Below are 12,371 nucleotides of genomic sequence, written 5' to 3'. Positions count from 1 at the left end.
ACCTGACTTCCCTTGATCCAACCCTCGAAGGCCCGGCTGAAATAGTTCACGTATTCTACCCAAGTTGTACCGGGGATCCGGGTGCAGTCTCGGAACCTCTGGCGGTACATCTCGGGCGTGAGGCCGTAGCGGGCGAGGAGGGCAGCCTTCATGTGGTCGTAGGACGACATTTGGTGATCGGGGAGCTGTAGTAGGGCATCGCGACCCTCGTTGATAAATCTCCCCCAAAGTCCGGCTCCCCAATCACTCCGGTCGATCCGGTGGGAGGTCATTGCGATCTCATAGGCTTTAAACCACTGTTGTATGTCGTCTTCTCGGACATACTCGCGGACCACATCCTTGGGAATGTGAACTTTTTTCTCAATTGGCCCCGGGGTGTGTGGTCGCTCAGGCACCCCTAGTTCCTTATTCTGTTTGCGCAGTTCTATTTCCGCCAGTCGGCGCTCGTGCTCGAGCGTTATTTTTTTCTCTTCCAGCTCTCTCTGTCTCTGCTTTTCTTCTCGTTCCTCTCGAAGCCGCATATGCTCGAGGTTGAGTTTCTGTTCAGCTAACTTGAGTTCCCCATCCATCTTGAGTCGTGCCATCTCTAATTCGTGTAATCTGACTCTGTCTCTTTCTCGTATCTCCTCCTGCGAGAGGCCCGTTCCCCGCTCCTCGGGAGCCGTGGCGTTCCCCTCTGGTGTGATGCTGTTTTGGTCTGGTGTGACGCTGCTTTGGTCGGAGGGTCCTGCGACCCCAGTTTCTGTCCATGACTCAAGAGCGCGCTTTAGATCATCCTTGGTACTCAGGCCGGTGGTAGCAATGCCAAGTTCTATGCAAAATTGTCTCAGTTCGCGGTGGTTGTATTCTTCTAATTTCTCCATTTGGAACTTCTCGGTGGAGCTGCTATCTTTGGTCGACATCGTGTTTTGTCGTGGGGTGAGCTACCCTCTGTACGATTACGCGTTGATTCGGATCGCGCCGCTGGCCACCAATGTTAGAAAAGGTAGACGGACCGGGAGGGTCGGCCGGGGTCAGGAGGAGAGGTCTCCGGGGAGAGCCGTCTCCAGCGATCGTACAGACAAGTAACTTCCCCCCCACAGACAGATATCACACACGGATAAGGTTCAGCGTTCTTTATAAGCACTTATTTAAGGTACGGTTGAATGGTACAAGGAGGTCTGGACTCAGGGGTCCCCTCGATTAGAGTCTCGCAAGGTAGGGAAGGGGGTAGCGGGGCAGTCTATTTACCAATCAGGTAGTTCTGGTGAGATGATGATGAGCTCACAATCCTCGAGCTTGGTGGTTAGGTGGTACGGGCCGCGGCAGCGCCAGCAGGTCCCGGTGTGGATGGTCGATACAACGGGCCGCGGCAGCGCCAGCAGGTCCCCGGAAGATATACGGTCCGCGGCAGCGCCAGCAGGTCCCGGTGAGGATGGTCGTTACAACGGGCCGCGGCAGCGCCAGCAGGTCCCAGGAAGATGACTGTTGCAGAAGGCCGCGGCAGCGCCAGCAGGTCCCGGTGAGGATGGTCGTTACAACGGGCCGCGGCAGCGCCAGCAGGTCCCAGGAAGATGAATGTTGCAGAAGGCCGCGGCAGCGCCAGCAGGCAGGACGATGGTTCACAAGAGCGGGCTACGGCAGCGCCAGTAGACCGTCAAGGTTGAGTTCACTCGGTGTCTCTCGACTCCAGGATACAACTGCCTTCCTGCTCCGGAGCTGCCTCAGTTATAGGGCTGGTGCCCTTTGATGTCCGGACCCTCGCACTTGGAGGTCGGAGGGTCCGGGATGAAGGTGTCCAGACACCCAGCAGGGGGTGGAGCCAGTGCCTGGGGGAGCTGGGGGCGATCGGCACCTGGCGGGGGAGAGCCCTTGACAGTTCGTTCTCCCATTGACTTGCCAAGTGGTCCGCTCACCTCCTGGGTGGATGGTGGTGCCGGGATGTCGGGGCCGGCCAGGCCCGGGGTTAGGGTCGAGGGGAGGCCATGCGGCCGCGTGGTGCAGGGCCCCAGATGGCGGCTTGACCCGGCCGGGGAAGCCGGTGGGGCTGGACCCCGTGATGAGTAGGGGTCCGAGGGCAGAGGGTCCGTCGGGAGATGGAGTACAGGTGCTGGTCGTGGGGATATGCCAGGTGGGCCGGAGTTCGGGCCCTGTCGAGCGGGGAGGGAGCAAGCCGTCTGTGAGGCCTGTCCAACAAGGGCTCTCAGTGTCTCCTGGCTGTGGGCACAGTGCCTGCACTGAGGGCTGTCAGTGCCCTCAGGCTGTGGGCACAGTGTCTGCACTGAGGGCTCTCAGTGTCCCCTGGCTGTGGGCACAGTGTTTGCGCCGAGGGCTCTCAGTGTCCCCTGGCTGTGGGCACAGTGTCTGCACCGAGGGCTCTCAGTGCCCTCAGGCTGTGGGCACAGTGTCTGCACCGCGGGCTGTCAGTGCCCTCTGGTTCTAGGCACAATGTCTGCACCGCTGGCTGTCAGTGACCTCTGGCTGTGGGCACAGTGTCTGCACCGCGGGCTCTCAGTGTCCCCTGGCTGTGGGCACAGTGTTTGCGCCGAGGGCTCTCAGTGTCCCCTGGCTGTTGGCACAGTGTCTGCACCGAGGGCTCTCACTGCCCCCTGGCTGTGGGCACAGTGTCTGCACCGCGGGCTGTCAGTGCCCTCAGGCTGTGAGCACAGTGTCTGCACCGCGGGCTGTCAGTGACCTCTGGTTGTGGGCACAGTGTCTACACTGCGGGCTCTCAGTGCCCTCAGGCTGTGGGCACAGTGTCTGCGCCGAGGGCTCTCAGTGCCCTCTGGCTGTGGACACAGTGTCTGCACCGAGGGCTCTCATTGCCCCCTGGCTGTGAGCACAGGGTGTGCACCGAGGGCTCTCAGTGCCCTCTGGCTGTGGGCACAGTGACTACACTGCAGGCTCTCAGTGCCCTCTGGCTGCGGCACAGTGTCTGTGCCAAGGGCTTTCAGTGCCCCTGACTGTGGGCACAGTGTCTGCATCGAAGGCTCTCGGTGCCCCCTGGCTGTGGGCACAGTGTCTGCACCGCGGGCTGTCAGTGCCCTCTGGCTGTGGGCACAGTGACTGCGCTGAGGGCTCTCATTGCCCCCTGGCTATGGGCACAGTGTCTGCACGGAGGGCTCTCAGTGCCCTCTGGCTGTGGGCACAGTGTCTGCGCTGAGGGCTCTCATTGCCTCCTGGCTGTGGGCACAGTGTCTGCACGGAGGGCTCTCAGTGCCCTCTGGCTGTGGGCACAGTATCTGCACCGAGTGCTGTCAGTGCTCCCTGGCTGTGGGCACAGTGTCTGCACCGAGGGCTCTCAGTGCCCCCTGGCTGTGGGCACAATGTCTGCACCGAGGGCTGTCAGTGCCCTCTGGCTGTGGGCACAGTGTCTGCCCCGCGGGCTGTCAGTGCCCTCTGGCTGTGGGCACAGTGTCTGCACTGAGTGATCTCAGTTCCCTCAGGCTGTGGGCACAGAGTCTGCACAGAGGGCTCTCAGTGCCCCCTGGCTGTGGGCACGGTGTCTGCACCGAGGGTTGTCAGTGCCCCTGACTGTGTGCACAGTGTATGCACCGAGGGCTGTCAGTGCCCTCTGGCTGTTGGCACAGTGTCTGCACAGAGGGCTCTCATTGCCCCCTGGCTGTGGGCACAGTGTCTGCACGGAGGGCTCTCAGTGCCCTCTGGCTGTGGGCACAGTGTCTGCACCGAGTGCTGTCAGTGCTCCCTGGCTGTGGGCACAGTGTCTGCACCGAGGGCTCTCAGTGCCCCCTGGCTGTGGGCACAGTGTCTGCACCGAGGGCTGTCAGTGCCCTCTGGCTGTGGGCACAGTGTCTGCCCCGCGGGCTGTCAGTGCCCTCTGGCTGTGGGCACAGTGTCTGCACTGAGTGATCTCAGTTCCCTCAGGCTGTGGGCACAGAGTCTGCACCGAGGGCTCTCAGTGCCCTCTGGCTGTGGACACAGTGTCTGCACCGAGGGCTCTCATTGCCCCCTGGCTGTGGGCACGGTGTCTGCACCGAGGGTTGTCAGTGCCCCTGACTGTGTGCACAGTGTATGCACCGAGGGCTGTCAGTGCCCTCTGGCTGTGGGCACAGTGTCTGCACAGAGGGCTGTCAGTGCCCTCTGGCTGTGGGCACAGTGTCTGCACCGAGGGCTGTCAGTGCCCCCTGGCAGTGCCCCCTGGCTATGGGCACCGTGTCTGCACCGGAGGGAGAGGGGGACTCTCAGGGCCCCCGGGGCATGGGCACATGCTGGAATTCCAAGAATCTCCCCAGTTGGGCTCGGTGTGAACAGAGAGGAGTTTCCCAGCCCTGGCACGGGCTGGAATTCCCAGGGTTCAGGGGGGTTCTGCTGTTGCTGTCAGACTGGTTGGTGCTGCCTCCCTCTCCGCGGCGCTGCGGCTCAGATGGGAATTTCCCAGCGTTGAGCGCCGCGGAGACCAGCCGAGCTCCGCCCTGCGGGGGAGGTACATAAGGGGGGCGAGGAGGCGAGGCTCTCAGTTGACTGACGGAGAGTGCAGTGGAGAGAGCTTCAGAGGACGCAGCGCCTGGCACAGCAGAGGACACAGCACAGCGCCTAGCTCAGCAGAGGACACAGCGCCTAGCTCAGCAGAGGACATAGCGCCTAGCACAGCAGAGGCCGCAGGATCCAGGCGGCACTATAAGGAAGGGACCCTCTCCTTGGCACCTTTGTATCTTCTGAGGGAGACCAGAGGACCCGCTCTTGGCACCCCTTGGATATTCTGCAGGACACCCTTTGGAGCCCCCTGAACCTTCGGACCCCCGTGCCAGATATGTCTGCGGACCTGGCAGAGCCCAGAGGGCACTGGGCCATGCTCCCCCGCGGGCAGGAGGCCAAGAAGGAGCCGGGCTTCGAGGAGCGCTTCGACAGCGGCCTGGACTCCATGAAGGAGGACGAATACGAGCAGATGGTGCAGGATCTGCAGGACATCCGGCTGCAGCCGGTGCCCCCCACCCCGGCCGAGCCCCAGCCCTGGCGGGGGCAGCGCACCGACGACGGAGACACGTAAGTCCGCGAGCCTGGCCTGGGCACGGGGAGGGACGGGCTGTGGGTAAGGGGGTAGGAGAGGATAGTAAGGGGCTGCCAGGGTGGCAAGGGGCCGTCTAGGGGTGGTAAGGGCTGGCTGGGAGCGGCAAGGGGTGGTAAGGGGCTGCCTAGAGGTGGAAAGGGGCCTGCTGGGAGAAGCTAGGAAGGGGGTGACAAGGGGTGCTAAGGGACCACCTAGGGGTAGGAGCGTCTGGCTACGGGTGGGAAGAGGGTAGGAGAGGATGGTAAGGGGTGCCAAGGGCTGGCTATGGGTGGTAAGGGGCTGCCTAGGGCTGGGAAGGGGCTCAGAGTATTGTTTAATGTACAACTGATTCTGTATACTTTAAAAGAGGGTTCTATAATTATGAGACCGATCGCATCAAGCTGACGTACTATTATATATGTCGGTGTTTGGAATGGGGTCCCCTCCCCCGCCGCCCCCGAAAGAAGTGTGGAATATTTTTAGAAGCGTAAACAGAAAAGTCCCCTTTAAGAAGTAGCGCCAAGGGTTACCTAATGGTGCTTTCGGGGGGCGCGGCTTGTGCAGGGGGAGGCGGGGAGTACAGAATGTTCTTTCTCCAGCAGGGGGCGGGGCCTGGGAAGTCCCAGGCACCCTGCCAGCTGTGAGCAGCTGCTGGAAACACCCTGAAAGCCCCGGTTTACACAAGGCCGGACTTCCCCGTGCCTCATGCCTTCCTCAGCCCTTCTTCCCTCCTCCTCCTCCCAAAGGCTGACTCTCGCCTCTTCCTTCTGGGCTCACTACTCACCTCTTCCTCCCATGCTCTCCTCTAGCGCCCACCCTCACCCCTCGGGCTTCTCAGCTCTCCCTAGTGTCCACCCTCACCTTTCTAGGACCATCACCCCCTTTGCTAGCGCCCACCCTCACCCCTTCCTTCTGAGCTTCTCTTCTCTACCTAGTGTTGACCCTCACCTCTTCCTGGACTCACCGGCCCTCCACCCCTCCCCCCGCCCCTCCTCATCGCTCCTCGCCCGGGTTTATTCTTTAAGTGATCCGTGCTCGGGGGTTTGCACTGTTTATAGTACTTGTGCCCGGCTTCTCTCTAAGGAATGTTCACAGCTTCAATGCATGTACTGTCTGTCCCTTCGACCCTCCTCTGACCTTTGCCCTTTGCACCCTCAGGTTCCTCCATCTAGCCATCATCCACGCAGCGGAGGAGCAGGCGCTGAGGGCCGTGCAGCTGTCCGCCTCGGACCCCGAGTTCCTCAACTCCCAGAACCATCTCAAACAGGTAAGTCCTGGTGCAAGTCGTGAAAAGAGTAGTGCGCCCCAGTGAAGCGTGAATGCGCGCGCCATGTGTAGGTTAGAGCAGTGAATATCACACACTAGGGCCACGTACACTCAGAAGTGCACACAATCACATCTGACGAACGAACAAACTGGTCATATCTTGTGAATGGTGCACCAAAGGGCTGCCTTCTACAGTACACGTCAAATAAAGTAGACACGTGAAGGACAAAAATGCATATCACTAACACTCGAAAGGAAGTCGGTAGTGCACACGAGTCCCTTCTAGTGAGCAGAGCACACCCAGGCGTGTTCAACGAATAACACACACGCAGGGTAATAGTGCATATGATGAACACACATGGAAGTAGGTAGTGCACACGAGTCCCTTCTAGTGAGCAGAGCACACCCAGGCGTGTTCAACGAATAACACACACGCAGGGTAATAATAGTGCATATGAATAATAGTGCATATGGTGAACACACATGGAAGTCGGTAGTGCACACGAGTCCCTTCACACCCAGGCGTGTTCAACGAATAACATACACGCAGGGTAATAGTGCATATGGTAAACACACATGGAAGTCAGTCGTGCACACGAGTCCCTTCTCCAGTGACCAGTGCACACTCAGGCTGTTTCTTGACTGTTTTGGGCAGGTTAGCGCAGGGCGCCTAGATGGCAGACGCGCGCACTGCAGCCATGCGTATAGCGCCTACCACAGTGACTAACCTTTGGCGCTTTTGTGCTTTGCAGACTCCGCTCCACCTGGCGGTGATCACGGAGCAGCCGCAGATCACACAGGCGCTCCTGAAAGCCTGCTGTGACCCCGAGATTCGGGACTTCCAGGGGAACACCGCCCTGCACCTGGCCTGTGAGAGGGGCTCCCTGCGGGCCGTGGGGCTGCTGACCCAGCACTGCCGGAGGCCGCAGCTGCAGGCGCTACTACAGACCGTCAACTACAGCGGTGAGTAGTGAGTGCGTGCAACGGATGCTGGGGTGCCCAAGATCACACGTGGGGGGGTTATTGAGTAATGGTTTACGTGGGAGCTGACGTGGCGCAAAGATGCATGGCATTGTGGCACTTTACTGTTTAAAGGGCTGGTGGGGCAGTAAATGTAGGCCTTGGTGTCAGGGGGAGGTGGCTGGGCCGATGTCTTCTGTCTGTGTGCCCGTCTGGGGTCCGACAAGTTCTTGATGTCTCGCGCTTCTTCCCTCCACAGGACGCACGTGTCTGCACGTGGCCGCGTTGCACGGATTCCTGGCCATCGTGGAACAGCTGGTGTCGCTGGGGGCGGACATCAATGCTCCGGTGAGTGCCCCCCTTTCATGCTCTGAACACTGCCAGGGAGGCGCCTGGGGCGGGCTCTGGTTGTGAACTCCGGGGGCTTTTAAACTGGATTTTGGCGTAGCCGCTAGGGCAGCGCAGCGAGTCGCCTGGCTGCGCAGCCTACGCCAGGGTGAAAGGGCAGAGTGCACGTATTTTTCCAATAGGGTGCATTATTGTCCTTGGACCCTCCCTTCAGCATTCCTGCTGAGCGCCCCCTTAGGCTCTCTTGCACCACGGTGCACGGGTGCCTCCGTCTGTTACAGGCAGGATGTGCATGAAGGGGCACGCTCTCTTGCACCTCGGTGCACGGGTGCCTCAGTCTGTTGCAGGCAGGATGTGCATGAAGGGGCACGCTCTCTTGCACCTCGGTGCACGGGTGCCTCAGTCTGTTGCAGGCAGGATGTGCATGAAGGGGCACGCTCTCTTGCACCTCGGTGCACGGGTGCCTCAGTCTGTTGCAGGCAGGATGTGCATGAAGGCAGGCGCGCAACACCCATTGGACTCACAGGGCTTCAGCCCCCCCCCGTCGTGTGTGGCAGCCCGGGATGAGACACCTTCCCGGGCAAAAAAGCAGACGCACCCGAGCACTTCACAGGTCTTTAAAAGACCATTTGCATGTTAATGAGGCCTCGCTGTTGTTTCACCCCTTCTAAGAGCCCCTGCAGCTCCACTCTGCCTATTGCTTAAAGTTCAGCCCCCCCGAAATTTTTGCTCAGCCCCCCCCGAAATTTTTGCTCAGCCCCCCCCCGAAATTTGGCTCTAGTTGCGCCGCTGCATGAAGGGGCACGCTCTCTTGCACCTCGGTGCACGGGTGCCTCAGTCTGTTGCAGGCAGGATGTGCATGAAGGGGCACGCTCTCTTGCACCTCGGTGCACGGGTGCCTCAGTCTGTTGCAGGCAGGATGTGCATGAAGGGGCACGCTCTCTTGCACCTCGGTGCACGGGTGCCTCAGTCTGTTGCAGGCAGGATGTGCATGAAGGGGCACGCTCTCTTGCACCTCGGTGCACGGGTGCCTCAGTCTGTTGCAGGCAGGATGTGCATGAAGGGGCACGCTCTCTTGCACCTCGGTGCACGGGTGCCTCAGTCTGTTGCAGGCAGGATGTGCATGAAGGGGCACGCTCTCTTGCACCTCGGTGCACGGGTGCCTCAGTCTGTTGCAGGCAGGATGTGCATGAAGGGGCACGCTCTCTTGCACCTCGGTGCACGGGTGCCTCAGTCTGTTGCAGGCAGGATGTGCATGAAGGGGCACCTTCCTGCATATAAACAACCCAGAGTCTTTTTCTAAACCTCTTTCTCCTGGTTACGGAGGCGTACGGACTTTGCGCTTCTCCAGGTTTACATCACTTTGTAATTCTGGGGCAGGGTGAAATTCCATGGGTGTTGTGTGGGAAAACCCATGGACCCTTCTGGGTGCAGACTAAGGCGGCGCGGCGGTTTATGAGGACACTCAAAGCCACGCAGGGTAGCTTTAAATCGAAATGAGAGATCTGTGTCAAGCATTTGCCACTTTATGTGGTGCATAAGTGACACAGGGTTCCCGTAAATAGGCCCTTGGTGTGGGTCTGCTCTGCTGGGAACTGGTGCGAAATGTTGGGCTTGGTCTGGGGTACTGGGTGGGCCCCTTGCACTGGGTAAGGGACTGGTCTGTGGGGGTACATGTCGACTCCAATGCCACTGGGTACACACCTGCTGCGCTGTGTGCTGCGTAGGGTCTCGTATTCTGGATATCGACCCTTCCAGTTACCTTGGGTTTGTCCGTGGCCCTCTTCACTGGGTATATTCCTAGCCCTCTATGCTGGTACACCTGCAGTCCAATATCCGCCGGCTGCACTAACCGTGGCAGTGACAGGCCTGTCTAGCAGGACTCTGGCCACGATACTGGATAGGGGCGGAACCCGCTACGCTTTGTACTGACCTGGTTATTCCCTTGTTTCCTTGGAACAGGAACCCTGCAATGGGCGGACAGCATTGCACCTCGCTGTGGACCTGCAAAACACGGACCTCGTGTCGGAATTGGTGCGATTGGGCGCCGACGTCAATAGCGTCACCTATCAGGGCTACTCACCCTATCAGCTCACCTGGGGCCGGGACAACGTGGAGATCCGCTACCAGCTGCAGGGCCTGACCAAGAGTGGCCTGCATGACCTGCCCGACAGTGAAGACGACGACAGCGCCCAGTCCGACTCGGACTTCTCAGATGATGAGGTATGTGTACTCTGTTGCTCGCTGCAAGAGGAAAGTCTACCCAGTTAGAGGCATAATAGTGGTCAGCTCTGTTAGCACTCGCCGGCACCTCTGCCTCTACTAACAGTGGTTTAGTTGATCACTTGGGCGTAACTAGTGCACGTGGGAGTTCCTATTGTATTCACATGTCCGATAGGGGGAAATCCGAAGGGGGGGGGGGGGGCTTGAAAGCATCCAAGGGTACTGTACAGGGCTGTCTCATTCGCGTGAATGTCCACAAGGGATATTTGTAATGGAATGGCCCTTTCATTATAAGATGGCTGCCTTCATTTCCTCAGAATAGCTGTTCTGCCCATGCTAAAATGGCCGCCAGCAGTGCCTCAGAGACAACCACTTTCAGATTAAGATGGCCGCCAGCAGTATCTCTGAGTGGAAATCCCCTTCAGATTAAGATGGCTGCCCCCAGTGCCTGAGAGGCAACAACTATCCCAAAAGAGTCCAGGACACTTATTTATTATTCTAACACCAGTCCTGGAATATTCTGGGGAAAAGTAAAAATGCACTCCTTATTTTACAAAGCTTAAATTTTGCATTAAATGTGACCGCAGCGCAGAGGCTCGCGTACTTGATGACATTATGCCAGGCACTAACTTCGCTTTACTTTCTCTCTTCCAGTTGATGTACGATGACTGCACGTTCCACGGGCGGCCGCTGACTGTTTAGTGTCAAGAGGGACGCGCTGTACATTTGTGAAAACCAGAAGATCTATTTTTTATTTATGAAAAACAAAAAACAATCTTCCACTACGTCAGACAGGGTGCAATGACCTGGCCCTTCTGTACAGACTATGTGCTGGGGGGCACATGCGCTCATGCCCCAACACTTGTATTTTACTGTATATAAAATGTAAATGCTGTAAATTTCTTTGTACAGATCTATTTTTTTATACGTGAGAGAGCTCTAATTTATTAAAAAAACTTGACTTTATATCTCCTGGATTGTGTGAAACATTTTTCAGTTGTAAGATTGCTTATGTGCAATTTCTGACAGATTACAAATTGAGAAGACTACTAGTCCCAAAATGCACCGTGGTCTCACTGGGAGCCAACGGCTGACCGCTAGAATTGATGTGATGGGAAAGACTGCAAGAACCAGAATGCATTTGGGTCTCACTAGGGATCAACAGCTGAAAAGTGCAAATGCTGCAACTGTCGGTGTGCACACTAGATAAATCTTTGCAGCACTATACAGATATACACGGAGGCACAATGACACACGTGTGAAAGCACTAGTGAACATAAATACAGGGCAGAGGCCTCTAGCCACCTGTTGGGTGGCATGCCTCATCGATGCCCCCCCCCTAATACTGATCTTTGAGATTCAGGTGCAAGGTACAACCAACTCCATTCTCGGAGCTCCTGGGGTGTTTTGCCGGAAAGAAATGGCAGCATCTTACTATTGGGTAAGCGGGTTAGACTGAGGAGGGATGCGAGGAAGCTTATCCGAGCTGAACCTACCTCTTGGATAAACAGTATACATGTCATTGGGTCACCAGTGTAGTATTAAAAACAAGCATTGGCATAGCCTATAGGTCTTGCCTTTGGGACCTTATAAGTATTTAGTTATGCAGCACAATATCCTTGGTGCAACAACATCAACTGTTGCATGGCTAAACACTTATAAGGTCCCAAAGGCGAGACCTATTGGCTATGCCAATGCTTGTTCAATGGGCTGTGGTAATGCACTACAGCACCAAGAGGCTCCTGCGTGTGTGTGCTTCATATATACGGTTCACATAAAATACTAGGAAAGGTCATGGGAGGTCAGATAAAGCCGGCAGATGCGCGGCCGCATTAAAAAGAATGATAAGCTGAGACCCCGGTGTTGAATTCCTAGGGAGCAGGTTACTGGACAATCCGAGATGAACGATTGGCAGGAAGGATTCTCCAAAAGCCTGTTTTATGTAATAGATGATTTCCAAATGAGCGTATGAGCAATTACAGAGGAAGAGCTGGAGGAACAAAAAAGACCACGCATTAAAGGGAGGACACTCATGAAAGTTCTAATTATATTTTGATTTTTAGAGATTTTCAATTACAGCTGAATGACAATTTGAGTAAAAATGGAATGAACACAGTTTAAGCGCGCTTGCAATGGCGGTCTCTTATGTCCAGCATCTTACTTTCGATAACCTACCTCATTAACTCAAGTCAAAACTGCTCCACATTATCAAAGAAAGGCCTGCTGCTTGTCACTCTTTTCAATGATTAAATACTCCAACTGAGGCCCTGAGACCATGGTAGCAACAGAGGGAGAAGGGTCAAAGCACTTTGGCATGCTAATTTTTTTTTAAATGTGTCGTTTTGTTTTAAACGAAACAATGCATACATATCCAGTAAGTTGTACTGTCCATGCAAACTAGCCTGGCACGTACACAGTGTTGCGCAACTGGCATAACATTCGCCCCACAGCCAGTGCTATTCGCACGTATTTGATGTGTCTTGAATGTGCATGCCAGAGCCAGTTACATGTCGATTTTTAGGTCTGGATGAAGGGGAGAGAAGTGAGCTGTAGTTATCTGCGTGCTCAGTGCCAGTGGTAAAATCCC

General features: G+C 56.7%; 1 protein-coding gene across 1 annotated transcript; it reads left to right on the top strand.

Moving 5' to 3' along the window:
- Positions 1-4,455: 4,455 nt before the first annotated feature.
- Positions 4,456-10,750, top strand: NFKBIA (NFKB inhibitor alpha). Its single transcript, XM_085627442.1, has 6 exons — positions 4,456-4,983; positions 6,146-6,254; positions 7,006-7,216; positions 7,473-7,561; positions 9,524-9,784; positions 10,439-10,750. The coding sequence occupies exons 1-6, from the start codon at positions 4,751-4,753 to the stop codon at positions 10,484-10,486; spliced, it is 951 nt and encodes a 316-aa protein (XP_085483568.1). The 5' UTR covers positions 4,456-4,750; the 3' UTR covers positions 10,487-10,750.
- The last annotated feature ends 1,621 nt before the right edge of the window (positions 10,751-12,371 follow it).

Source organism: Triturus cristatus, chromosome 9 (assembly GCF_964204655.1).
Source record: "Triturus cristatus chromosome 9, aTriCri1.1, whole genome shotgun sequence".
Lineage (NCBI taxonomy): Eukaryota > Metazoa > Chordata > Amphibia > Caudata > Salamandridae > Triturus > Triturus cristatus.
The sequence above is the reverse complement of the archived record's forward strand: the minus strand, read 5'-3'. Positions and strand labels throughout refer to the sequence as shown.